The sequence below is a fragment of the Callionymus lyra genome, chromosome 18 (assembly GCF_982586985.1).
Source record: "Callionymus lyra chromosome 18, fCalLyr1.hap1.1, whole genome shotgun sequence".
NCBI classification, from domain to species: domain Eukaryota; kingdom Metazoa; phylum Chordata; class Actinopteri; order Syngnathiformes; family Callionymidae; genus Callionymus; species Callionymus lyra.
This window is the reverse complement of record NC_141835.1, coordinates 3,191,295-3,218,553: the sequence shown is the minus strand read 5'-3', so window position 1 is coordinate 3,218,553 and position 27,259 is coordinate 3,191,295. Positions and strand designations below refer to the sequence as shown.

The window sequence follows — 27,259 nt, the reverse complement described above, 5'->3', positions numbered from 1 at the left end:
TCCCTCCCTTCCAGGGGTCGGCGGGCGACAGCAGGGGGTCCTCCTCGCTCCCCCGCTGGGCTCGTCCCTTCTTCTTCTTCTGCGTGGCGGGACCGGACTCCTCGCCGTCGCTGTCCGAGTGGAACCGGCGCTGGTACATCTTGGTCTTGCTGAAGAGGATCTTGGAGCGGTGCTTGTACTTGGAGGGTCGTCGTCCTGCCTGGGACCGCCGGTCGAAGCCGTTCTCTTCCTCCCCTCCTCGGACCTTCACCAGACGACTGTGGGCGTCGTCCGGAACCGCGTAGATGTCCTCGCTGTTGAAGCCCCTGGACCTGAGCAGCGTGTCCACGGGGTCTGCATAGTTCTCCGAGGCCTCCACGTCCTCGCCGTGCATCAAGGGCCCCCTCGTCGATCTGCGGTTGCTTCTCATTCCGGCCTCGATCGTCTTCAGGAGGTTCGGGTCCAGTTTCCTCACGCCGGGCTTGGATAGAGCCGGTTTCGGCCGGACAGGCGGAGGCACTTTGTGGTTGCGTTCGTGATCTCCGATCGGTGTGCTTTGAGTCGGGTACTCGTTTCCTTCCAGATCGATGCGGTACTTGGCCCGGTCACTGGGGGTGGGCAGGAGCTGGACGTCGTCCCCGATGGGACTGTAGGGGGGCGGGGCTTCATTGTCATCGTCCGACTCTGGGTAGTAGGGGTTGTAGGCGGGAGAGTGGCTGTGGGGGGAGGTAGGGAAGACCTCGTCACTGGTGAGAGCCGTGGACTCTCGAGAAGAGCTGTCCAGTAGGAAGGAGGTCTCTATGTGGGACTTCTTGTCCAAGACCTGGTTGAAGAAGGGAGTGAAAACCTCAGTCTGCCTGTGATACTGGGACAACGAGTAGAGGGCCGTGAACTTGGCCGCGATCTCTGTAGCAATATGTTCCCCCTCGGTCATCAGTTCTTTGATGGAATCGTTCTCAAAGAAGTCCGCTTGGCTGTCGGTGATGGCCACCATCTGGACCGGGATCACGTCCTGGACTTCGGCTAGAAAGGCCCTCAGCGTCGCCATGGAAGCCTTGCGTTTGGCGGAGTAGACCAGGATGTAGCCGTGGACCAGCTCGTCCTTGCGGACGCCGATGGCCGAGTGATAGGACAGGATGGTGACCTGGATCCGTCTCCGGGTGTCTCCGATGATCTTGTCCAGTATCAGGGTGTTGCTCTGACCAGGTTGACCCGCGCTGCAACTGTGCGAGTCGAGGAATGGGGACAGAATCAGATCCACACTGAACGGGTCCCAACACATGGCACACATGACAATCCTCAGGTCCGTCTCCGACATGTCTTTGATGGAAGGCAGCGGGGTCAACAGGTCAAAGTTATGTTTTAGACCCTCAAGGATGGCTCGGAGACCCTGCTTGATCTGGAACTCTGTGAACTTCCGAGGAAAGGCTCCAGACGGGATGTCCACGAAGGTGCACTGGAGCTTGTTTGCGAGTTGTTGACCCTGGTGCCGAAGTATGGGGACGTTCTTGCAGACGAGGTCCCGCTGGTTGGCCAGGATCAGGATGAAGGGGAGAGGCTGAGAGAAACGGTCTCTTCGACTCTGGGTGACCTCCGCCCTGATCCGTCCTATACAGTCCCCGATGCAGTTGAGGGACTCGATGGAGTTGAAGACACAAAAGCAACCGTGAGGCTTGAAGGTGGACAACCAGGTGTGGCTGAACAACAGCGTGGAGTTCACGTCCACGGGCAGGAGCTCCAGCTCGTAGATCTTACCGTCCACCGTGTACTCGTCGTCCGTGGACTGGGCCCGGATCTCGTTGGCCAACTCCTGGGACAGTCCTTCCTTCCCGAGCAGACAGAGGTTGATTTTGTTGACGTTGGCACTGTTGTAGTACAGGTTGGAGCGCCCGTGGTCCAGCTGCACCAGCCTGTTGGCCAGGACCTGCTCCACCTTCAGGTCCACGCAGTTGGGTCCACTGAGACACGTCTCTTTGGTAGGGTGGTACACAAAGCCGATGTGTTTGAGGAGCAGCGACTCACGGTCCGGGGCCAGCTTCTGCAGCGACCGGTACCTCGGCTCCTCGTTCAGCACGCTGTGGATCTCGCTCATCTTCACCAGGCTGGGGGTAGCGTTGAGGTCAAGGTCGTAGAAAAGCTCCGCATGTTCAAACAGCATTTCCTGGAACTCCTCTTTGGCCCGTTCGACGATCTCCAGCTGGTGCCGCGCGTACACGTCCCGCCTGTCGGACTCTGTGATGTACTTGTAGGCCTCGTCTTCCATGACGAAGCACATGACCTCCTCCCACGGCTGACCGGGACTGATGAAGTGGACCCGGTCCAGTGTCTTCTTGAAGCGCTCCCTCATCTCCACCCGCCTCTTCTCAGACAGCAGGTGCTGGACGTGGTTGTGGTAGATCCGTTCCCCGTCGTGCGTGTCCAGGAGATCGAAGGGAATCCTGCGGTCGCTGTTGTCGATGTGGTCCGTCTCATCCCAGGGCGCCTGGTCCAGGACCACGAACCAGTAGTGGAAGTCGGAGTGGTTTCGGATCAGGCTCTGGGCCTCCGGCCAGGTGAGATGCTCCACCTCCTCCAGGTTGTTGAGGAGGTTGTTGAGAGTCTTGGGGAGCGTGGTCAGGTACTCCTCCCTGCGCCTCTTGATGTGCTCGTGCTTCAGGAGCGAGATGTGCTTGGTGTACATGTTCCTGCCCTTCCTGGTGCCCTCCAGGGTGATGAACTCCTCGTAGTCGGGGTGGCCCCTCATGTTGCTGACGACGGTGGTCCACGTGTTGTGGTAGTCCCTCACCGTCTGCTTCATCAGCTTCTCGAACCGGTCGGACACCAGGGCGACGTGCTGCCGCTGGATCCTGTGGGCCTCGATGTACGGCACGGTCTTGGGTTTCCCGCGGGTCTTGTCCATCTGCTGGGTCAGCGCGTTGAAGCAGAGGTCCACGTTGATGTTGGTGCGGGCCGACGTCTCCACCAGGAACAGGTTCTTCTTGCTGGCGACGAACGCCTGCAGGTCGCGCAGGTGCTGCTCCACGCTCTCGTCGCACTTGGTGGCCGCCACCACGATGGGCTTCTTGGTCTTGGTGATCTGCGAGTACAGGCTGTTGACGAACTTCATCTGGTCGTCGAACTTCCTGTTGCAGCCCTTGCTGACGTCGATGCAGAGCACGAAGCCGTCCACGTTGAGCTTCCCGTCCGGCATCTGCTTCTGATCGAAGTCCTGCTCCAGGCCCAGCTGGTCGGTGCAGATGTACATCAGCTTCTCCGCCGACTGCAGCTTGGACGCGGCCGCTCGCTTGGTGTACGGCTGCAGGTTGGTGCTGCGGTGAGGCAGGAACGTCTGGTCGTCGATGAACTCCGTCTGCTCCGTCACCTGAATCTTGCAGTCCAGGCCGTCCTCGCCGCGGTGGGACACGTCCCCCCAGTACAGGAAGTGGTCATTGTTCACGACCCGCCCGCCGAAGTCTATGGTGCTGAGCACCGAGGTGTGCTCCGGGTAGTACCTGTCGGCTTCTGGGCGCACGAATCTGTTGCATAGGCAGGACTTGCCGACGCCGCAGTTTCCCTTTTCCTTCTCCGTCCCGGAGAGGCCGACCACGCTGATGGCAAATATTGGAGGGCGGACATCTTTGTTCTTGGCCATTATATCAACCCAGTCATCGCTAGATTTGTCGAATCCAAAAAAAGAAGCAAATCAGGATTTCATCCCAGAGGTCAGTGCTGCGAGTTCATGGTCAGTCGTCGGTGAATCCCTGGGACTGCATGTTGAGCTGCGGCGGAGCAGCTGACGTCTCCGGTATCACCTTCCTGCGACACACAAGACACGCCGTTAACTCACCACAGACTCAAGTTTCTCATTAGTTATGATCCTTCAGGGACACCCTGGACAGCACACCAGTGTGTTGTGATAGTGTAGTAACAAGTATACATGTGTAGTATTGTCCAGTACTTGACTCTGGTGTTGAGATAGTGTAGTAACAAGTATATATGTGTAGTATTGTCCAGTACTTGACTCTGGTGTTGTGATAGAGTAGTAACAAGTATATATGTGTAGTATTGTCCAGTACTTGACTCTGGTGTTGTGATAGTGTAGTAACAAGTATATATGTGTAGTATTGTCCAGTACTTGACTCTGGTATTGTGATAGTGTAGTAACAAGTATATATGTGTAGTATTGTTGAGTACTTGACTCTGGTGTTGTGATAGTGTAGTAACAAGTATATATGTGTAGTATTGTCCAGTACTTGACTCTGGTGTTGTGATAGTGTAGTAACAAGTATATATGTGTAGTATTGTCCAGTACTTCACTCTGGTGTTGTGATAGTGTAGTAACAAGTATATATGTGTAGTATTGTCCAGTACTTGACTCTGGTGTTGTGATAGTGTAGTAACAAGTATATATGTGTAGTATTGTCCAGTACTTCACTCTGGTGTTGTGATAGTGTAGTAACAAGCATATATGTGTAGTATTGTCCAGTACTTGACTCTGGTGTTGTGATAGTGTAGTAACAAGTATATATGTGTAGTATTGTCCAGTACTTCACTCTGGTGTTGTAATAGTGTAGTAACAAGGATATATGTGTAGTATTGTCCAGTACTTGACTCTGGTGTTGTGATAGTGTAGTAACAAGTATATATGTGTAGTATTGTCCAGTACTTGACTCTGGTGTTGTGATAGTGTAGTAACAAGTATATATGTGTAGTATTGTCCAGTACTTGACTCTGGTGTTGTAGTATTTACAGACCACATGACTCTTGAAGAAGTCGTAACTACTTTCATTTGTTTTCAAACCAAAATATGTCCAAATATCAGCTTTAAAATCTGCTGGACTCACTGTATCCTCTCGTCCTCAGTCATCATTCTACCTTCAACAGTGGAGGAGGACGTAATGACTGCTGCCATCTAGAGGCCGGGAATTAATTTGCAACAGTCAAGAGAAGAACAATCAAAATATCAAAAAAAAATTGAAGCAGGCGACTAAGTGAAACAGGAAGTGACGTCATGGATGTCACCTGACACAAAATACAAAATAAAATAAAAACACCAAACACTAAATAAAACCTAATAGAGTTTAAAAAAACCCCACCAAAAACCAAATAAAAGCCAACAGAGATTTAAAAAACACCAAGAAACAAATAAAAGCTAACAGAGTTTAAAAAAAACCCACCAAAAACAAAATAAAGCTGACAGAGAGTCAAACACGCCCTTCATCACCACGTGCCTACAGAACACCTGGTGATGTCATCAGGCCCAGCAGGTATGTCAGGTTCACTCATCAAACACACCCACACCAGCAGGAAGTGCCACAAGGTTCGACTTCAGACCTCGTCGTTATCGGGACTGAACTGTTCCTGCGTCAGACGATGATGATGTCATCAGCCCGCGTCATAGATCACCATCAAGAGCGACTTCCAGTGTGTGTCTCACAACAATAACACAACATCACATGGGTTTCCTGACTTACAAGTTGGATTGAGAGTTGACGACATAAATGTTAGATTGAAAATATACATGTTAGATTGAGAGTTGACAACATAAATGTTAGATTGAAAATATAAATGTTAGATTGAGAGTTGACAACGTAAATGTTAGATTGAAAATATAAATGTTAGATTGAGAGTTGACAACGTAAATGTTGGATTGAAAATATAAATGTTAGATTGAGAGATGACAATATAAATGTTAGATTGAGAGTTGACAACATAAATGTTAGATTGAAAATATAAATGTTAGATTGAGAGTTGACAACATAAATGTTAGATTGAAAATATAAATGTTAGATTGAGAGTTGACAACGTAAATGTTGGATTGAAAATATAAATGTTAGATTGAGAGATGACAATATCAATGTTAGATTGAGAGATGACAATATAAATGTTAGATTGAAAATATAAATGTTAGATTGAGAGTTGAAAATATAAATGTTAGATTTAAAATATAAATGTTAGATTGAGAGTTGATAATATAAATGTTAGATTGAAACTATAAATGTTAGATTGAGAGTTGAAAATATAAATGTTGGCTTGAAACTATAAATGTTAGATTAAGAGATGACAATATCAATGTTAGATTGAGAGATGACAATATCAATGTTAGATTGAGAGTTGAATATATAAATGTTAGATTGAGGGATGACAGTATAAATGTTAGATTGAGAGTTAAAATAGAAATGTTGGATTGAGAGTTAAAAATAGAAAAGTAAGATTGACAATATAAATGTTAGATTGAGAGTTAAAAATATCAATTTTATATTGAAAATATAAATGTTAGATTGAAAATATAAACGTTAGATTGAAGGTTAAAAATATAAATGCTAGATTGAGAGTTAAAAATATAAATGTTAGATTGAAAACATAAATGTTAGATTGAGAGTTGAAAAAATAAATGTCAGAATGAAAATATAAATGTTAGATTGAGATTTTAAAAAATAAATGTTAGATTGAAAAAATAAATGTTGGATTGAAAATATAAATGTTAGATTGAGAGTTAAAAATATAAATGTTAGATTGAGAGTTAAAAATATAAATGTTAGATTGAGAGTTAAAAATATAAATGTTGGATAGGGATTTGAAAATATAAATGTTAGATTGAGATTTGAAAAAAATAAATGTTAGATTGAAAATATAAATGTTAGATTGAGAGTGAAAACAGAAACTCTCACCACTGAAGTAAACAGAACTAACGTGGGAATCACAGACTTTCATGGACCACAACACGGAAGGTTCGTCCAGGTCCAGGTGGGGGGCGGAGGTCTAGATCATAAATCCCCCCCACAGAGCTCAGGTACTTCTAACCATCATGACGTCACACACCAACGACGTGTTTTGTGTGTGTTCGTTTGATCCTGAATCTATTGAACACATAAACTTGGTTCAAGTTGAAATAAATGCGTCACTAAGTCAACGAACCTTGACCACACCGGGGGAGGTTCGGTAGAGCGTCCACCGAACTGTCCGAACCCACGAGCCCCAGCAGAGGTTCGGCCACAGAGTCCCGGGAGAGAAAATACCTTTTCTGGAGCAGCGTTAGCCGGTTAGCATGTTAGCACCGAGGCTAATGCTAACGTTAGCCGCAGTAGCAACAAACACGCTCCAGCAACATCTCGGGTCAAACTAGCACCGAGACAAGACGGTCCTGACCCGCGCTAGCCTGGCCCCGCGCGGTGCTGGTGACCCGACCGAGTGTTCCGAACAAGTCCAGACCCAGAAGTGTACAAACCTAACATGGTCGCTCCCAGATCCACCAACTCGTCCCGCAGTGAGTCCAGCAGTGACGTCACGCCGCTCCCGTGCTCGGAGGTTCTGGTTCTGGTCGGACGGGTCCCGGGGACCTGGGGTGCTGCTGCACCGTCGACTAGCCGAGGGTCGGAACCAGGATCTGGGAGACTCCCAACACAAGCCACGGAGCAGTAATGGCGACTCTCTCTCTCCTCACTGTGAGGCAAGGTCGCTCTGCCATCTCTCTCTCTCTCTCTCTCTGTGGGTGTGTAGGTGTGTGTTTATGTGCGCGTGTAGATATGTGTGTGTGTGTGTGTAGATGTGTGTGTGTGTGTGTGTGTTGGGACTGAACTGTCACTCTGCCTTATCAGCATCGTTGTTACGTCACATTATCACCTTCATGACCTCCTGATCTCTGACATCATCATATAAACTTATACATGGTTGAACATCTTCATCATCTTCATCATCAACTTCGTCATCAACTTCATCATCATCATCATCATCATCTATATCTTCCTCTTCATCATCTTCGTCATCAATTTCATCATCATCATCATCATCACCTTCGTCATCAACTTCATCATCATCATCATCATCATCTATATCTTCCTCTTCATCATCTTCGTCATCAACTTCATCATCTTCATCATCATCATCATCACCTTCGTCATCAACTTCATCATCATCATCATCATCATCATCATCATCTATATCTTCCTCTTCATCATCTTCGTCATCAACTTCATCATCATCATCATCATCATCTATATCTTCATCTTCATCATCTTCGTCATCAACTTCATCATCATCATCATCTTCGTCATCATCATCACCATCACTATCTTCATCACCATCATCTTCATCCCCATCATCAACTTCATCAACTTCGTCATCAACTTCATCCTCATCATCATCATCATCTTCGTCATCACATCATCATAAACTTCATCAACTTCGTCATCAACTTCATCATCATCCTCATCTTCATCACCTTCGTCATCAACTTCATCATCATCATCATCTATATCTTCGTCTTCATCTTCTTCGTCATCAACTTCATCATCATCATCATCATCTATATCTTCGTCTTCATCATCTTCGTCATCAACTTCATCATCATCATCTTCATCTTCATCTTCATCTTCATCATCATCATCATCATCATCTTCGTCATCATCATCACCATCACTATCTTCATCACCATCATCTTCATCATCAACTTCATCAACTTCGTCATCAACTTCATCATCAACTTCATCATCATATTCATCTTCATCATCTTCGTCATCAACTTCATCATCATCATCATCATCATCATCACCATCACTATCTTCATCATCACCATCACTATCTTCATCATCATCATCTTCATCATCATCATCATCATCACCATCACTATCTTCATCATCATCATCTTCATCACCATCATCAACTTCATCATCATCACCTTCATCATCTTCATCATCTTCATCATCATCATCACCATCACCATCTTCATCACCATCACCATCTTCATCACCATCACTATCTTCATCACCATCATCATCATCAACTTCATCATCATCATCATCATCACCATCACTATCTTCATCACCATCAACTCCATCATCTTCATCACCATCATCAACTTCATCATCATCATCATCATCTTCATCTTCATCATCATCATCTTCATCATCATCCTCTTCATAACCATCATCAACTTCATCATCATCATCATCACCTTCATCATCTTCATCATCATCTTCATCATCATCATCATCTTCCTCATCAACTTCATCATCATCATCATCAACTTCATCTTCATCTTCATCATCTTCGTCATCAACTTCATCATCATCATCATCTTCTTCATCTTCATCATCATCACCATCACTATCTTCATCACCATCACTATCTTCATCATCATCATCTTCATCACCATCATCAACTTCATCATCATCATCATCACCTTCATCATCTTCATCATCATCATCATCACCATCACCATCACCATCTTCATCACCATCACTATCTTCATCATCATCATCATCATCATCACCATCTGTATCACCATCAACTTCATCACCTTTATCACCATCATCAACTTCATCATCATCTTCATCATCATCCTCTTCATCACCATCATCAACTTCATCAACTTCATCATCATCACCTTCATCATCTTCATCATCTTCATCATCATCATCATCTTCATCATCATCATCATCAACTTCGTCATCAACTTCATCATCATCATCATCTTCATCTTCATCATCTTCATCATCAACTTCATCATCATCATCATCATCACTCATCAACTTCTTCATCTTCATCATCATCAACTTCATCAACTTCGTCATCAACTTCATCATCATCTTCATCTTCATCATCTTCGTCATCAACTTCATAATCATCATCATCTTCTTCATCTTCATCACCATCACTATCGTCATCATCATCATCAACTTCATCATCATCTTCATCTTCATCATCTTCGTCATCAACTTCATCATCATCATCATCATCTTCATCATCATCATCTTCGTCATCATCATCACCATCACTATCTTCATCACCATCATCAACTTCATCAACTTCGTCATCAACTTCATCATCATCATCATCATCATCACTATCATGAACTTCATCATCTTCATCATCATCTTCATCACCATCATCAACTTCATAAACTTCGTCATCAACTTCATCAACTTCATCTTCATCTTCATCATCTTCGTCATCATCTTCATCATCATCATCATCATCATCATCTTCGTCATCAACTTCATCACCATCACCATCTTCATCACCATCATCATCACCATCATCATCATCAACTTCATCATCATCATCTTCATCATTATCATCAACTTCATCATCATCATCTTCATCATCATCATCACCATCACCATCACTATCTGTATCACCATCAACTTCATCATCATCATCATCTTCATCATCATCCTCTTCATCACCATCATCAACTTCATCAACTTCATCATCATCATCATCACCTTCATCATCTTCATCATCATCTTCGTCATCAACTTCATCATCATCATCACCATCACTATCTTCATCACCATCATCTTCATCACTATCATCATCATCATCATCTTCGTCATCAACTTCATCCTCATCATCATCATCACTATCATCAACTTCATCATCTTCATCACCATCATCTTCATCACCATCATCATCATCTTCATCACCATCATCAACTTCATCAACTTCGTCATCAACTTCATCATCATCATCATCTTCATCATCTTCATCATCATCATCATCATCACTCATCAACTTCTTCATCTTCATCACCATCATCAACTTCATCAACTTCGTCATCAACTTCATCAACTTCATCATCATCTTCATCATCATCATCATCATCACTCATCAACTTCTTCATCTTCATCACCATCATCAACTTCATAAACTTCGTCATCAACTTCATCATCATCTTCATCTTCATCATCTTCGTCATCAACTTCATCATCATCATCATCATCACTATCATCAACTTCATCATCTTCATCATCATCTTCAACTTCATCAACTTCATCAACTTCGTCATCAACTTCATCATCATCATCATCTTCATCTTCATCATCTTCGTCATCAACTTCATCATCTTCTTCATCATCATCACCATCACTATCTTCATCATCATCATCATCATCATCACCATCACTATCTTCATCATCATCATCTTCATCACCATCATCAACTTCATCATCATCACCATCACCATCATCTTCATCACCATCATCATCATCAACTTCATCATCATCACCATCACTATCTTCATCACCATCATCATCATCAACTTCATCATCATCATCTTCATCATCAACCTCCCCACTATCTTTATCATCTTCATCATCATCAAATCATCAAATTCTCATCATCTTCATCATCATCACCCTCTCCACTATCTTCATCATCATCATCATCTTCACCTTCATCACATCATCAAATTCTTATCATCATCAAAATCATCATCATCATCATCATCACCTTCATCAAACCATCATCAACATCATCATTCAACACGTGGGGCATCAGTGACATCATCACAAGCGTGTTTTCTTCACATGAAGTGAAATCACTCGACAGTTGAGACCAAACATGTTTATTTAAAAATGATTTGAAATGAAGACGCATCTGAACATGGACTGAATCATCTTCCTGTCACGTGACCAGATCCTTCAGGGACTGAACGACCGAGGACGCCACCTTCTTGTACGCCATGGCCTGCAACAACAACACACTTCAACATGTGACAAACGCACACGCTTACACACACACAAACCTCAGCACTGTCGGGGGACGACACGACCACTGGTCGACCCAGATCTGACATCTCCCTGATGTTGATGTGTAGAGGAACATCACCTGGACAGGTAGACACACACATCAGTTCTCAGCAAGGTGTGTGTTTCCATGTGTGCGTGTCCACGTGTGTGTGTCCACGTGTGTGTTCTTACCGAGTAGTTTGACTCCCAGTTTCCGGGCCAACTCTTTGGCTCCATCAGAACCGAACACGTGAGTCGGGTGATGACAGTTGGGACACATGAACACACTCATGTTCTGAACCAGACCCAGAACCTTCCAGAACACAAACACCTGTGTTACCGTTTGTCAGTTACACACACTCACACAGACACACACTCACACAGACACACACTCACAGGTACGTTGACCTTCTTGAACATCTCAGCTCCTCTTCTGGCGTCAAGCAGAGCAACGTCTTGTGGCGTAGACACGATCACCGCTCCTACATGTATGTACAGGTGAGTCAAAGTGTTCACAGGTGAGTTCAAAGTCTTTAGAGGTGAGTTCAAAGTCTTTAGAGGTGAGTTCAAAGTCTTTACAGGTGAGTTCAAAGTGTTCACAGGTGAGTCAAAGTCATCACAGGTGAGTTTAAATGTTTACAGGTGAGTTTAAAGTGTTAACAGGTGAGTTCAAAGTCATCAAAGGTGAGTTCAAAGTCATCACAGGTGAGTCAAAGTGTTCACAGGTGAGTTCAAAGTGTTCACAGGTGAGTTCAAGGTGTTCAAAGGTGAGTTCAAAGTGTTCACAGGTGAGTCAAAGTGTTCACAGGTGAGTTCAAAGTGTTTACAGGTGAGTCAAAGTCACAACGGGTGAGTTCAAAGTGTTCACAGGTGAGTTCAAAGTGTTCACAGGTGAGTCAAAGTCACAACGGGTGAATCAAAGCATTCACAGGTGAGTTCAAAGTCTTTACAGGTGAGTTCAAAGTCTTTACAGGTGAGTTCAAAGTCATCACAGGTGAGTTCAAAGTCATCACAGGTGAGTTCAAAGTCACCACAGGTGAGTTCAAAGTGTTCACAGGTGAGTCAAAGTCATCACAGGTGAGTCAAAGTCATCACAGGTGAGTTCAAAGCGTTCACAGGTGAGTCAAAGTCATCACAGGTGAATCAAAGTCTTCACAGGTGAGTCTTTCTGTACCTGCAACTGGGATGTTTTGAGTGATTGACAGCTGGACGTCCCCGGTCCCTGGCGGCATGTCAACGATCAGGTAGTCCAGAGACCCCCAGTCCACCTGCATCCACCCATGACATCACTGAAGGTCACATTTACACCTGAGTGAAGGACGTACGTGTCTCAGGAGTCTCTCGATGGCCGACATCACCATCAGACCTCGCCACACGATGGGAGCGTCCTCCTCCACCAGGAAGCCCATCGACATGCTGATTGGATGAGAGGAGTTCAGGGGGCGGAGCCACAGTTTCCAGCCTGAAGACTGACTCACCAAGACACGCCGTAGTTGGTGAGAGGGATCATCAGGTTACCTGAGGAGCAGATCAGGTGAGCGTTTGATTGACAGACACCTGCTGGAGGATCTTACTCTGGTTCAGCTCAGGGTTTCCCTTCAGGTTCATCAGACGCGGAACAGAAGGTCCGTAGACGTCTGCGTCCAAGAGACCTACAGTCACACTCTGACGCGCGCACACACACACACACACACACACACACAAATAAAAATATAATTATATAAAATATTTTATTTTTTTTCAATTCCACCTGCATGTAGACGTTAATGAAATAAATCATAATATTAAACATCAACTAGTATCACACTGATGATACAATAGAGTCACACACACACACACACTGATGATACAATAGAGTCACACACACACACACACTGATGATACAATAGAGTCACACACACTGATGATACAATAGAGTCACACACACACACACACTGATGATACAATAGAGTCACACACACACACACACACTGATGATACAATAGAGTCACACACACACACTGATGATACAATAGAGTCACACACACACACACACACACACTGATGATACAATAGAGTCACACATCACAACAACACACACACACTGATGATACAATAGAGTCACACACACACACACACACACACTGATGATACAATAGAGTCACACACACACACACTGATGATACAATAGAGTCACACATCACAACAACACACACACTGATGATACAATAGAGTCACACACACACACACACACTGATGATACAATAGAGTCACACACACACACACTGATGATACAATAGAGTCACACATCACAACAACACACACACACTGATGATACAATAGAGTCACACATCACAACAACACACACACACTGATGATACAATAGAGTCACACATCACAACAACACACACACACTGATGATACAATAGAGTCACACATCACAACAACAACACACACTGATGATACAATAGAGTCACACATCACAGCAACACACACACTGATGATACAATAGAGTCACACATCACAACAACAACACACACTGATGATACAATAGAGTCACACATCACAACAACAACACACACTGATGATACAATAGAGTCACACATCACAGCAACACACACACTGATGATACAATAGAGTCACACATCACAACAACAACACACACTGATGATACAATAGAGTCACACATCACAACAACACACACACTGATGATACAATAGAGTCACACATCACAACAACAACACACACTGATGATACAATAGTGTCACACATCACAACAACACACACACTGATGATACAATAGAGTCACACACACTGATACAATAGAGTCACACACACACAGACAGTCACACACACTGATGATACAATAGTGACACACACACACTGATGATACAATAGAGTCACACACACACACTGATGGTACAATAGAGTCACACACACACAGACAGTCACACACACTGATGATACAATAGTGTCACACACACACACTGATGATACAATAGAGTCACACATCACAACAACACACACACTGATGATACAATAGAGTCACACATCACAACAACAACACACACTGATGATACAATAGAGTCACACATCACAACAACACACAAACACACTGATGATACAATAGAGTCACACAACACAAACACACACACACACACACACTCTTCTAAATCTCACCGGATCGTTGCTCATCATGGCCAGCGCCAGGTTCACTGTGAGGTCAAGGAAACATGAGTCAGCAGGAATCCAACTCGTCATGAGTGTGACGTCATCATACCTGCAGTGGTTGACTTGCCGACGCCACCTTTACCTGACGCCACGACCAGCACCTGCTTGACCCCAGGGAGGGGCTTCTGTCGCGGGAGACCACGTGACATGATCTGCTTCTGCCGCTCCTGCAGCGAGTTTCCATCCTCCGCCCTCTGAGTGTCAACACATGTGTGTTCACTCGTTACATTAATTCAACTACGCGTCCATTTTGTGTAAAAAAAAAATAATTTCGAAAAGCTTGTTTATAAACAATCCGGAAGTGTCGTATGACAGCTTCCGGTTTGCCGTCTAACTTGACGCCGTTCCTTACAGTCGTCCGTGACCCACCTGAGGGCGTGAGAGGTGCAGAGAACAGGCCGCTGGTCGCCGGGGGTCTCTGGGGGGTCGCAGCAGAGCAGTGGTCCTCAGAGGAGCCCGCAGGAGGCGCGCCAGAGCCGCACAGTAGGTCGCCATCTTCCTCCTCCTGCTCGAGCCTTCGAGAGCGTCAGCGCTGCGTCGCTCAGCGCAGTCACGTGATCAAAACAACCTTTATTTAAAAAATGTTATGGACAAAACTTACTGTGAGCCGCTGTAGGTAGAAATTCTGCCCCCCCCCCCATTTCCTACGTGATGACGTCACACGCGGCATATGCGAACGTCTCTTTAAAATATTTTGTATGGATTAAAGAAACGTCAACAGAAGGTTTACATGATACTTTTTACCACATAAAACATTTATATCGACAAAAAGACGATGTTCTGAAGCTGTTTGACTAATAACGCACAACTGTACAATGCAATACAAACATTCGAGTTCCGAAATAATTCGCTTATGTACATTAAATAATTGATTTAAATCGGGAAGAAAAAAAATCGAAATGAAAAGTAAATAATTACTGAGGTTTTTATGATCCGAACTACAGACAGGTAGAGTACAGAGGTGTACACTTGTGCGTTATTGTTATTGTTCGTCACTTCCGTTGGTCTCAAAGTCACGTGTGTCATCAGACCAGGAAATGAAAGAACGGAAAGTGATTATGACGTCAATATAAATGTTTTATGAGGTAAAAAGTATCATGTAAACCTTCTGTTGACGTTTCTTTAACCCATAAAAAATATTTTAAAGAGACGTTCGCATATGCCGTGTGTGACGTCATCACGTAGGAAGTGGGCGGACAACATTTGTACCTACACCGCAACTTTAAAACACTTGCGCTTTTGTGAAGGTGTTACGGTAGCGGTGGAACTATAAACTATTTATTTTCTGCTGATCTGTTATATTTTCCCGTTTATTATGTTGTTTTCTTGCAAAATAATTAAGTTACGGTTGTTTAAATAATTTAATTACTGACTTGTGACGTTATTTTTGCTTAGAACGCTGTTTGTCAAATATTAAAGTTTATGTTTTATAATAAGATGTGACTTTACTTTCATGTTCAGCAGGTTTTGAAGTATTAATAAAGTTTCATGTATTTTTACTGTAGAAATATTCATTTATTGTCAATTTAGTTCAGTGTATTATTGTCGCTGTTATTCAAGCTCAATATATTTGAATTCTTAAAAAAAAACCTTAATATTTGATAAAAATCCTACTTTCTAAGTACGTGCGTCAATATGTCAATAATTAAGTATTTTTAAAATAAGAATTAAAATATATTGAGCTTGAATAACAGCGACAATAATACACTGAACTAAATTGACAATAAATGAATATTTCTGCAGTGAAAATACATGAAACTTATAAACTTGTAAATCTATCAAGTTTTACCTTATCTTACCTTATCACTGATAGTGACGTAGATCCTTCTCTCACTACCGTAACACCTTCACAAAAGCGCAAGTTTTTTTTTTAAAGTTGCGGCTGGATCGCGGTTCATTTGACCGAAGTAAAAAACTTCCTGGAGAGATTTTTTAGTTTTTTATTATTCGTTGACGAGTGAACAGTAAACACACGTAACACAGTGAGTGACCCGGATGTCTTTCTTAAATGACGTCACCAGGTGTGTCCACAGGTGAGCAGCATGGAGGCCACAGGTCCGGTGGTTCGTCTGGTTCTGCAACAGTGTGTCAGTGCGAGGCTGCAGGTGAAGCCCGCGGAGGAACAGCAGGGGGCGCAGTGGGTCCAGGTGAGACACGAACACACAACTGGACACACACGCACACACACACACTCACACATGAAGCTCGCGTGTGCGCAGGTGCAGCGAGGGATCGTGATCTACGTGTGTTTCCTTAAAGGAGCTTCAGAGGAGATGCTGCCGAAGATCCGTGAGTCACGTGACACAACTACACACAACTACACAGTCGTGTGTACACACACACACTTATTTGTACAAACACAACCTCACATGTACACACACTTACACTCATATACACACCATCACACTCACTCATGCACAAATGCACACTAACACTTGTATACATATACATATACACAAATACAAACACACACATACAAATACACACATGTTGACAAACACACACACTCGTATACACATAGACAAATACAAACACACACATACAAATACACACATGTTGACAAGCACACACACACTCGTATACATATAGACAAATACAAACACAAACACACACACACTCGTATACATATACACAAATACAAAAAAACACATACAAATACACTCATGTTGACAAACACACAATCCTATACATATACAAACACACATACAAATAAACCCATGTTGACAAACACACACACACTCGTATACATATACACAAATACAAAAAAACACACATACAAATACACTCATGTTGACAAACACACAATCGTATACATATACAAACACACATACAAATAAACCCATGTTGACAAACACACTCACTCACACATACATATACACACCTACACACAACACATTCACTCACATGTAGACAAATACACACATGTACAAATATACACCTACACACACACACACATGTTGACAAACTCACACACACTATGTACATATACACACAACCTTTTACACACACTATATACACGTACACACAATCTTTCACACACACTATATACACATACACACACGTACAAACACACACAATATATACACATACACGAATAAATGCATGTACAAACACGCACACAATTTTTCACACACACTCATATTCCAGTGAAACACACACTCGTACAAACACGCACACAATCTTTCACACACACTCATATTCCAGTGAAACACACACACGTACACACACACACACAATCTTTCACACACACTCATATTCCAGTGAAACACACACACGTACAAACACGCACACAATCTTTCACACACCCTCATAGTCCAGTGAAACACACACACGTACACACACCAACACAATCTTTAACACACAATATATACACATACACACACACACACACGAATAAACCGCATGTCAAACACACACACTATATACACACACAATCTTTCACACACACTATATACACACACACACACAATCTTTCACACACCCTCATATTCCAGTGAAACACACACACGTACAAACACCCACACAATCTTTCACACACAATATATACACACACAATCTTTCACACACACTATACACACACACAATCTTTCACACACACTATATACACATACAATCTTTCACACACACTATATACACATACAATCTTTCACACACACTATATACACATACAATCTTTCACACACACTATATACACATACAATCTTTCACACACACTATATACACATACAATCTTTCACACACACTATACACACACACACACACACACACGTACAAACACACACTCATATTCCAGTGAAACACACACTTGAGGCTCAAACATCTTCTTCTCAGTCTCGTCCGTCTTGAACCTGAAACTCTGCGAGTCCGACTCCGGGGACCTGGTCTCGGTTCTGGATCTGCCCGGCAGCGTCCTGGTGGTTCCTCAGGCCACGCTGGGCGGGAAGGTCAAAGGTCGCTCGGTCCAGTACCACCACAACATCGGGAAGGAGGCGGGGCTTCGTCTGTACCGAGCCTTCGTGACCCAGTGCGAGGAGGCGCTGAGCGGGTCCGAGGTTCTGGTCCAACACGGGACCTACGGGAACAGACAAGTCCTGGAGCTGAAGACCAACGGAGCCTTCACTCACCTGCTGGAGTTCTGAGGAGCGCGAGTGATGTTTGAAGTCTGAGGGTTTCTTCAGGGTCGAAGTTTGATTTCATCAAAAATGTTGTTTTGATAAAAAAATTCAATAAAAGAATATAAAACTTAAAACAAACTTCGTTATATATGTTTAATTTAATATAGAAATATTTAATGAAAACAAATCATTAAAGTCGTTTCAACCCAAAAATATTTTCCATCGAAAAATTATTCCAAACAAAAAGTTACAAACAAAACAATTTACTTTTAATCACAATTTTTACAATTTTAACGAAGTTTCTTCAAAGGAAAATATTCAATAAAAGTTTCTTCAAATATATTTTCATTCATGTTTTTCCCCCAAAAAATATTTTCAATAAAATTAAATGCAAACATATTACTTCTATTTAAAAAGCGAAACTAAAGCAACTTTTAAATGTTTTTAATAATAATAAACAAACAAAATCTTCCACCAAACAAATCAAGTTGATTCTGGGTCACACTGAAGAAAAAGGTGCAGCAGCGCCTCCTGCTGGTCCGGAATGTAAACCTCGTTCGGTTCCGTCAGAGTTCGAGTGAGAACTAGTTTTCAGAGAAGTTGAGTTTTTAATCAAAATACACTTTAAAGACAATCCTTCGTACACAACACCAGAACCAATGAAAACGGGTCCGGAAGGTTCCGCCCTCAGGGCGAGAAGGTCAGGACCTCAGGGCGAGGAGGTCAGGACCTCAGGGCGAGGAGGTCAGGACCTCAGGGCGAGAAGGTCAGGACCTCAGGGCGAGAAGGTCAGGACCTCAGGGCGAGGAGGTCAGGACCTCAGGGCGAGGAGGTCAGGACCTCAGGGCGAGAAGGTCAGGACCTCAGGGCGAGAAGGTCGGGACCTCAGGGCGAGAAGGTCGGGACCTCAGGGCGAGAAGGTCGGGACCTCAGGGCGAGAAGGTCAGGACCTCAGGGCGAGGAGGTCAGGACCTCAGGGCGAGAAGGTCAGGACCTCAGGGCGAGGAGGTCAGGACCTCAGGGCGAGGAGGTCAGGACCTCAGGGCGAGAAGGTCAGGATCTCAGGGCGAGAAGGTCAGGACCTCACGGCGAGGAGGGAGATCAGGACCTCACGGCGAGGAGGGAGATCAGGACCTCATGGCGAGGAGGTCAGGACCTCAGGGCGAGGAGGGAGATCAGGACCTCAGGGCGAGGAGGTCAGGACCTCAGGGCGAGGAGGGAGATCAGGACCTCATGGCGAGGAGGTCAGGACCTCACGGCGAGGAGGGAGATCAGGACCTCAGGGCGAGGAGGTCAGGACCTCAGGGCGAGAAGGTCAGGACCTCAGGGCGAGAAGGTCAGGACCTCAGGGCGAGAAGGTCAGGACCACCCAGCCGATGACGAAGTAGTACAGGAAGATGGGGTACACCACCAGGGCCTTGCGGTTGGGGGGCTGGCTGTCGGCCAGGAAGGCGGTGGAGGCGAAGGTGGACCAGCCGAAGGACGCCGTGACCACGGCCAGGCGGACGGCGAAGCTGACGGGTCCGGAGCCGCCCAGCAGAACCAGGCGACAGATCGCCATGGCGACGGTCAGAGGCAGGACGCAGTAGCCGAGGACGCAGAGGCTCTGGAAGAAGGACAAGGTCCCGCCCAGCAGCTTGGAGTTGAGCGTGATGACCACGGACCCGAACCAGATCAGCACGAACACCTGAGCAGAACCAGAACCACTGAGTACACACTTGTGTATCAAGAAGTATTTATTAAGATCCTCTTTATCACTTCTTGACGAAGTCGTAACTGATTTCATTTGTTTTCAAAACAAAATATGGCTTTAAAAGCTGCTGGACTCACTGTATCCTCTCGTCCTCAGTCATATCTTTAACCTTAACTTGTTCATTTGCTTTTATTGTATTATATTAGTGTTTTTAACAGTGTTTACTTTGTTTTGTATTTTACTAGTATTTGTGTTTTGATGAAACAATATATATATTTTGTTGTGTGTAGTTTTAAAGTAACTTGTGATCCAACTGAGTTACTGTCAAAATCAAATAGTCGGTAACTAGTCAGTAATCTGATTACTTTAGGAACTAAACACGGATCACAACAGATGATGATGATGAAGATGATGATGAAGATTAAGATGATTATGATGAAGATGATGAAGATAAATATGAAGAAGATAAAGATGAAGAAGATGAAGAAGAAGATAAAGAAGAAGAAGATAAAGATGATGATGATGATGATGATAAAGATGAAGAAGATAAATATGAAGATGATGGTGATGATGAAGATGATGGTGATGATGATGAAGATGATGAAGATGAAGATAAAGATGAAGAAGATAAAGATGAAGAAGAAGATAAATATGAAGAAGATGATGATGATGATGATGATGAAGATGATGGTGATGATGAAGATGATGATGATGATGAAGATGATGATGCTAAACTACTCACTTCAGTGAACTGTGGCCCCCCCTGCTCCTGCTCAGTAGCCCCTCCCTGCAGCAACAGGCCCAGAGTGACGCACAGCAACAGGGGTCCCCAGAGGTCCCAGTCCCGCAGGAGGCTCGAGCTCTTCTTGGGGTACAGGACGTGGACGAACTTGTTGCCCACCGCGCGCAGGTCCCTCAGGACCGTGTCCTTCACGGGCTCGTCCAGCGTGGAGAGCTCGTCGTCCCTGGAGCTGGAGCTGGTCCCCAGGGGCCTCGACATGTCGCCCTCCACCAGCGTGTCTTCAGGCACAGACACGTCCGACAGACCCGCGAACGGTCTGGAGGCGTCAGCCATGTTGGTCGCCAGGTCCGGTTCAGTCCAGGAGACTTAAGTCGAGTCCTGGAGGATCTGGTTAGACTCGGATCCACGTCACTGGCTTGTTTACTTCCGCCTTTCTTCTTCTGTCGCGTTTTACAGGGAATGGCGTGTCTCACGAGCGCTGCAGGCCCCCTGGTGGCCCGGAAGGGGAGCACACGCGAGGTCGCAATCTCTGTTGATTAATCACTTAGTTTCTTGACTAAACTCAACGGAATGTTTATTTCATTCAAATGTATTCAATGACTTAACAATATATATATATATATATATATATAATTAACTATTTAAGCCTGCTTATAATATACCTTAATATCACTTTTCTTAATTGTATAACGTGTGAACACCACAAAAACATCCTGTATTGTTTTTACGATACTATCGATAACATTTTTCTGATTCTGATTTGACCAGTGAGTATAAATACATGTATTTTATAAGATATACGTATATTTTTTAATTTAATTCGTATTATATCATTCTTTCATGTAAAATGCCACCATAACTTCTTTGTCTTTATCTTTAGACTTAGATCGTATCATCTTGTTCTTTCTCTTTATTTCTCTTTGTTCTTGTTCTTATTTTATTTTGATTTTTTTTAATGAAAAATTACTGTATTTTTTGTGGCTATTGGAAAAAAACTATTTCCCGAAGGAGACCTTCTGAGGGATCAATAAAGTTTTACCTTACCTTACCTTACCTTACCTTAACAAATTCCTGAGTTGTGTTTACTATGTTGACAATAAATGTTTTATGATTATGTTTTATAATATGAGGTTGATGTTGATTAATATATGAATAAATCTGTCAAAACTAGAAGTTCTAATTAAGAATATATGTTTCTTCCTTCAGTTACAGGCTCAATAAACTCCTTTATATTTGTTTAACCGTGACACATTGTTAGATAAAGGTTGTGTGTCTGAAGGATTCGTGACTTAAAGTGAATGAAACTGTTGTTGTTTGTGTTGAACTACGAATGAATGAGTCAAGACCGTCTTAGAAACACAATAATCTAGATAAATACTTAGATATTAAAAACACTAACATTGTTCGACGTATGTGAAGTAAACACTTACACACACAAATATGGAGCCGAGTCGCTCATCAATGACTCGACAGATCTGCACAACCCTACAAGGAGACGGACGAGCCAATCAGGACGCAGCCCTGCCACACACACACACACACGCAGACGCACACGCACACGCACACACACACACACACACAGCTGGTCGGCATGCAGACATTCTTATGTTGTCATCTCCTTAACAAGACACCAGTGGTCGTCAGACTGGAGGTGATTTTAGGTTCACTAAGGAGCAAAAATACAAAGTTATCAAAATAATCAAAATAATCAAAACATAAACGACTTTTGAATATTTTAAACGAGACACACAACAAGTGTGATTGTGTCTTTAAAGTGTGTCTTCGATGAATCGAACCACGTTCATTCAGACGTGTGTTGGACTCACTTTGGGGAAGCCTTCGATTCCTTCTATGATGAAAACCACTTCCCTTCCGCCTCTTATTTGGACTTGTGTGATCCCTGAGCCACGCCCCCCAGACCCTCCAGACCCCCCAGGCTGAGCCCGGGTCTCCTTTAAAAGAGGGGCCACCGATCCACGGCCGTCGTCCCAGTGGAAGCTTCCGTCTCCAAGTTCACCAGGTGAGTGTTTGAGGTTTGAATGAATGAACTGTTGTGATTCTAGAGGAAAACTACTGTTTTTTTACTTTATTGTTCACATGATGTTAGCAAATCAGTTTTATTATTATTATTATTATTTATATTTAGGTTTATGTTTTATGATTTTGAATGAAGTACCAAATATTCTTGAGTCTCAAACATGTCACGCCTGAGACACCAATGTCAATATTAAGTGAAAAGTTAGTAAGTCATTTATATTCGTAGTAACACTAATAATCATCTTAAAAACTATGATCTCATATTCAAACATGAAAATAAAAACATTGATCATCAACAAACTTTATGTTTATTTTAAAATGTCTCAAAGGAAGTTTGTTTTCTGTGATTTAGAAACAATCAGAAGAAACATTATATTTTCATTTGCATACGACTAAACAATCAATGATTTATTATTTATATTTTTTACATTTAATTGCAATTCACCATCAATGAAGCAAAGATAACAATAATAATCACAAACCTGCTGACAGGAAGTAACAAAACAATACTAAATCATTTGTTTAAAGAGTTACATTTAAAAAGAAGATTTACATGACAACTATATTTAAGGATTAGAAAGCAACTAAAGATGGTTAAATAAATCTAATAACGTGTAACATTATCTGTACATTTTATAAAAAGAAAACTTTTCATTGAGAAAAACGTTAAACTTTCATAACTTGACGTGAAACTGTCGAACAAAATGAAAGTTAAATGAAAGACTCGATCATGGCTGGAGCTGTAGGTGCTGGAGCTGCTACAAGAGGCTCCTAAGATAAGGGACTCGGACCTGAAATAGCATCACATCAGTGTTGACACTCCGGGGGGCGCCGGAGCCCGACGGTGCCTCAAGTTATGACCCTTTTTGGTGCTGCCTCAGCGAGAAGAAGCTGCTGCTGTTCAGCTGCCGGGTTCAGACAGTGACGATGCTCACATCTGTGGAGGCTCTATTGTGTCTCAGCTGTGGTCTCGCTGTCGTCTGCAGACCACCCCCCGTACAGACATGTGTGACGACGAGGAGACCACCGCGCTCGTGTGCGACAACGGCTCCGGCCTGGTCAAGGCTGGGTTCGCCGGAGATGATGCTCCCCGAGCCGTGTTCCCCTCCATCGTGGGCAGACCCCGCCACCAGGTACGTGGACCCCCACCCTCTCCAGGGACTCCCTCCTCTTGACACCCCCTCACACTGTGTCTCCCACCAGGGTGTGATGGTTGGCATGGGTCAGAAGGACAGCTACGTGGGCGACGAGGCCCAGAGCAAGAGGGGTATCCTGACCCTCAAGTACCCCATCGAACACGGCATCATCACCAACTGGGACGACATGGAGAAGGTTTGTTCGTCTCTCTGGAGGTTCTTCAGGGATCTTTAATGTCCTGCTCGTACCCCCCCAGATCTGGCACCACACCTTCTACAACGAGCTGCGTGTGGCCCCTGAGGAGCACCCCACCCTGCTCACTGAGGCCCCACTGAACCCCAAAGCCAACAGGGAAAAGATGACCCAGATCATGTTTGAGACCTTCAACGTTCCAGCCATGTATGTGGCCATCCAGGCCGTGCTGTCGCTGTACGCCTCTGGACGTACGACTGGTGAGTTTGGATCGAGAGAACATCCTCTTAAACATCGAGTTATTTTTCTCATGATGAAATAACATCAACATGAAATATAACTTTTATTTTTAACTAGCAATCAAATATTCAGGGGGTTCATTTTTGTGTTGCAATTAAACTTCCAGCCTCTAGATGGCAGAAGTCATTACGTCTTCTAAAGAAACAATAAAATCCCTAGAGATCACAGTGATGACTGAGGACGAGAGGATACAGTGAGTCCAGCAGCTTTTAAAGCTGATGTTTGGACATATTTTGGTTTGAAAACAAATGAAAGCAGTTACGACTTTGTCAAGAGTCATGTGGTCTGTAAATACTACAACACCAGAGTCAAGTACTGGACAATACTACACATATATACTTGTTACTACACTATCACAACACCAGAGTCAAGTACTGGACAATACTACACATATATACTTGTTACTACACTATCACAACACCAGAGTCAAGTACTGGACAATACTACACATATATACTTGTTACTACACTATCACAACACCAGAGTCAAGTACTGGACAATACTACACATATATACTTGTTACTACACTATCACAACACCAGAGTCAAGTACTGGACAATACTACACATATATACTTGTTACTACACTATCACAACATCAGAGTCAAGTACTGGACAATACTACACATATATACTTGTTACTACACTATCACAACACCAGAGTCAAGTACTGGACAATACTACACATATATACTTGTTACTACACTATCACAACACCAGAGTCAAGTACTGGACAATACTACACATATATACTTGTTACTACACTATCACAACACCAGAGTCAAGTACTGGACAATACTACACATATATACTTGTTACTACACTATCACAACATCAGAGTCAAGTACTGGACAATACTACACATATATACTTGTTACTACACTATCACAACACCAGAGTCAAGTACTGGACAATACTACACATATATACTTGTTACTACACTATCACAACAACCAGAGTCAAGTACTGGACAATACTACACATATATACTTGTTACTACACTATCACAACAACCAGAGTCAAGTACTGGACAATACTACACATATATACTTGTTACTACACTATCACAACAACCAGAGTCAAGTACTGGACAATACTACACATATATACCTGTTACTACACTAGATACACTAGTATCTACTACTATACTTGTGTTTCAAAGTGTAGTTTCGATCACAACTCTCAGATACAGATTTCATGATCTCTTCAGACCATCACGTCTGGTCTTGTCATGACTTCTCCTCAGGGTTGTGTTTGTTCTGACGACCTCAGGTATCGTTCTGGACTCCGGCGATGGCGTGACCCACAACGTACCCATCTACGAGGGCTACGCTCTTCCACACGCCATCATGCGTCTGGACCTGGCCGGCCGTGACCTGACCGACTACCTGATGAAGATCCTCACCGAGCGCGGCTACTCCTTCGTCACCACGGGTGAGTCCACGAGCGTCCGAGCGACACGAGTCCACGACTGAACTTCTTGTGTCTCAGCCGAGCGCGAGATCGTGCGCGACATCAAGGAGAAGCTGTGCTACGTGGCCCTGGACTTCGAGAACGAGATGGCCACCGCCGCCTCCTCCTCCTCCCTGGAGAAGAGCTACGAGCTGCCCGACGGTCAGGTCATCACCATCGGCAACGAGAGGTTCCGTTGCCCGGAGACCCTCTTCCAGCCCTCTTTCATCGGTGGGTCCAGATCCTGTCTTGAGAGCCAAACGCAGGCCTGACCACGCGTCCTCCCGCAGGTATGGAGTCGGCCGGCATCCATGAGACCGCCTACAACAGCATCATGAAGTGCGACATCGACATCCGTAAGGACCTCTACGCCAACAACGTGCTGTCCGGCGGGACCACCATGTACCCCGGTATCGCGGACCGCATGCAGAAGGAGATCACGGCTCTGGCTCCGAGCACCATGAAGATCAAGGTGAGGACGACCGAAGACGACCGAAGACGGTCAGGTCTCCGTGAGTTAACGCTCGTCGTCCCCTCAGATCATCGCCCCCCCGGAGAGGAAGTACTCGGTCTGGATCGGCGGCTCCATCCTGGCCTCCCTGTCCACCTTCCAGCAGATGTGGATCAGCAAGCAGGAGTACGACGAGGCGGGCCCCTCCATCGTGCACAGGAAGTGCTTCTAGACGCACGACCTCTTCTGTCATGCATTTGTATGTCAGTGTCTCTGTACATATGTGTGTATGTTCTGTTGTAATAAAGATAAGATACGCCTTCGTGTTTGAGATGAAGTTGATAACGACCGTGAACACGTTTGAAAAATACTTCTGTGAAGTGAAAACTATACAGAGATCAACAGGAAGAACTTGTTCCCAGGTGTCAGAGTCACCTGTTCAGGTGGATTCAAACCAGCAGAG

At 44.1% G+C, this 27,259-nt stretch overlaps 5 protein-coding genes across 13 annotated transcripts in view; 2 read left to right on the top strand and 3 right to left on the bottom strand.

Annotated features, from left to right (window-relative positions):
* arhgap5 (Rho GTPase activating protein 5) overlaps positions 1-7,399 on the bottom strand; it is a 14,025-nt gene extending 6,626 nt beyond the window's left edge. Inside the window, exons 1-2 of the mRNA XM_087779362.1 lie at positions 7,187-7,399; positions 1-3,774 (exon numbers count right to left, since the gene is read on the bottom strand). The exon at positions 1-3,774 is cut by the window's left edge and continues 92 nt beyond it. Coding sequence (XP_087635488.1) covers positions 1-3,610 — 3,610 coding nt within the window. The 5' untranslated portion in view covers positions 3,611-3,774; positions 7,187-7,399. The remainder of the gene's footprint in view (positions 3,775-7,186) is intronic.
* A 3,890-nt stretch (positions 7,400-11,289) lies between these two features.
* nubpl (nucleotide binding protein-like) lies at positions 11,290-15,621 on the bottom strand. Of its 2 annotated transcripts, none has more exons than XM_087779536.1 (12): positions 15,280-15,621; positions 15,048-15,193; positions 14,728-14,872; positions 14,628-14,662; positions 13,043-13,133; positions 12,947-12,986; positions 12,794-12,884; positions 12,643-12,736; positions 11,865-11,950; positions 11,661-11,781; positions 11,486-11,568; positions 11,290-11,427 (listed from the first exon to the last, which is right to left on the bottom strand). In XM_087779536.1, the coding sequence occupies exons 1-12, from the start codon at positions 15,317-15,319 to the stop codon at positions 11,365-11,367; spliced, it is 1,035 nt and encodes a 344-aa protein (XP_087635662.1). In that variant the 5' UTR covers positions 15,320-15,621; the 3' UTR covers positions 11,290-11,364. The 2 variants fall into 2 exon arrangements, with proteins under 2 accessions (XP_087635662.1, XP_087635663.1); XM_087779537.1 differs by having other exon boundaries at positions 15,048-15,210; positions 15,280-15,295.
* On the top strand, positions 15,035-18,931 carry dtd2 (D-aminoacyl-tRNA deacylase 2). Of its 2 annotated transcripts, none has more exons than XM_087779540.1 (4): positions 15,035-15,161; positions 16,712-16,825; positions 16,898-16,967; positions 18,510-18,931. In XM_087779540.1, exons 2-4 carry the CDS (start codon positions 16,721-16,723, stop codon positions 18,815-18,817), a joined length of 483 nt encoding a protein of 160 aa, XP_087635666.1. In that variant the 5' UTR covers positions 15,035-15,161; positions 16,712-16,720; the 3' UTR covers positions 18,818-18,931. The 2 variants fall into 2 exon arrangements, with proteins under 2 accessions (XP_087635666.1, XP_087635667.1); XM_087779541.1 differs by having other exon boundaries at positions 15,076-15,161; positions 16,700-16,825.
* A 291-nt stretch (positions 18,932-19,222) lies between these two features.
* yipf6 (Yip1 domain family, member 6) lies at positions 19,223-21,677 on the bottom strand. Of its 7 annotated transcripts, none has more exons than XR_015709262.1 (3): positions 21,229-21,677; positions 19,744-20,480; positions 19,223-19,655 (listed from the first exon to the last, which is right to left on the bottom strand). XR_015709262.1 is itself a non-coding variant. In XM_087779538.1 (2 exons), exons 1-2 carry the CDS (start codon positions 21,559-21,561, stop codon positions 20,139-20,141), a joined length of 675 nt encoding a protein of 224 aa, XP_087635664.1. In that variant the 5' UTR covers positions 21,562-21,677; the 3' UTR covers positions 19,223-20,138. The 7 variants fall into 7 exon arrangements, 1 of the variants encoding a protein (XP_087635664.1); XR_015709263.1 differs by having other exon boundaries at positions 19,223-19,875; positions 19,928-20,480; XR_015709265.1 differs by having other exon boundaries at positions 19,223-19,875; positions 19,976-20,480.
* A 2,577-nt stretch (positions 21,678-24,254) lies between these two features.
* LOC148060073 (actin, alpha cardiac muscle) lies at positions 24,255-27,115 on the top strand. Its single transcript, XM_087779997.1, has 7 exons — positions 24,255-24,398; positions 24,469-24,597; positions 24,659-24,854; positions 26,166-26,327; positions 26,385-26,576; positions 26,636-26,817; positions 26,885-27,115. Exons 1-7 carry the CDS (start codon positions 24,270-24,272, stop codon positions 27,026-27,028), a joined length of 1,134 nt encoding a protein of 377 aa, XP_087636123.1. The 5' UTR covers positions 24,255-24,269; the 3' UTR covers positions 27,029-27,115.
* Positions 27,116-27,259: the final 144 nt, after the last annotated feature.

Coding starts and splice junctions, on each gene's coding strand:
- LOC148060073 (XM_087779997.1), top strand. CDS start 24,270: ATGTGTGACGACGAGGAGACCACCGCGCTCGTGTGCGACAACGGCTCC. Junction 24,399..24,468: donor TGGGCAGACCCCGCCACCAG/GTACGTGGACCC, acceptor GTCTCCCACCAG/GGTGTGATGGTTGGCATGGG. Junction 24,855..26,165: donor CGCCTCTGGACGTACGACTG/GTGAGTTTGGAT, acceptor TGACGACCTCAG/GTATCGTTCTGGACTCCGGC.
- dtd2 (XM_087779540.1), top strand. CDS start 16,721: ATGGAGGCCACAGGTCCGGTGGTTCGTCTGGTTCTGCAACAGTGTGTC. Junction 16,826..16,897: donor AGGGGGCGCAGTGGGTCCAG/GTGAGACACGAA, acceptor GCGTGTGCGCAG/GTGCAGCGAGGGATCGTGAT. Junction 16,968..18,509: donor GGAGATGCTGCCGAAGATCC/GTGAGTCACGTG, acceptor TCTTCTTCTCAG/TCTCGTCCGTCTTGAACCTG.
- yipf6 (XM_087779538.1), bottom strand. CDS start 21,561: ATGGCTGACGCCTCCAGACCGTTCGCGGGTCTGTCGGACGTGTCTGTG. Junction 20,481..21,228: donor GGGGGCCACAGTTCACTGAA/GTGAGTAGTTTA, acceptor GGTTCTGCTCAG/GTGTTCGTGCTGATCTGGTT.
- nubpl (XM_087779536.1), bottom strand. CDS start 15,319: ATGGGGGGGGGGGCAGAATTTCTACCTACAGCGGCTCACA. Junction 14,663..14,727: donor CGGCAAGTCAACCACTGCAG/GTATGATGACGT, acceptor TTGACCTCACAG/TGAACCTGGCGCTGGCCATG. Junction 12,885..12,946: donor ACCAACTACGGCGTGTCTTG/GTGAGTCAGTCT, acceptor TCATCCAATCAG/CATGTCGATGGGCTTCCTGG.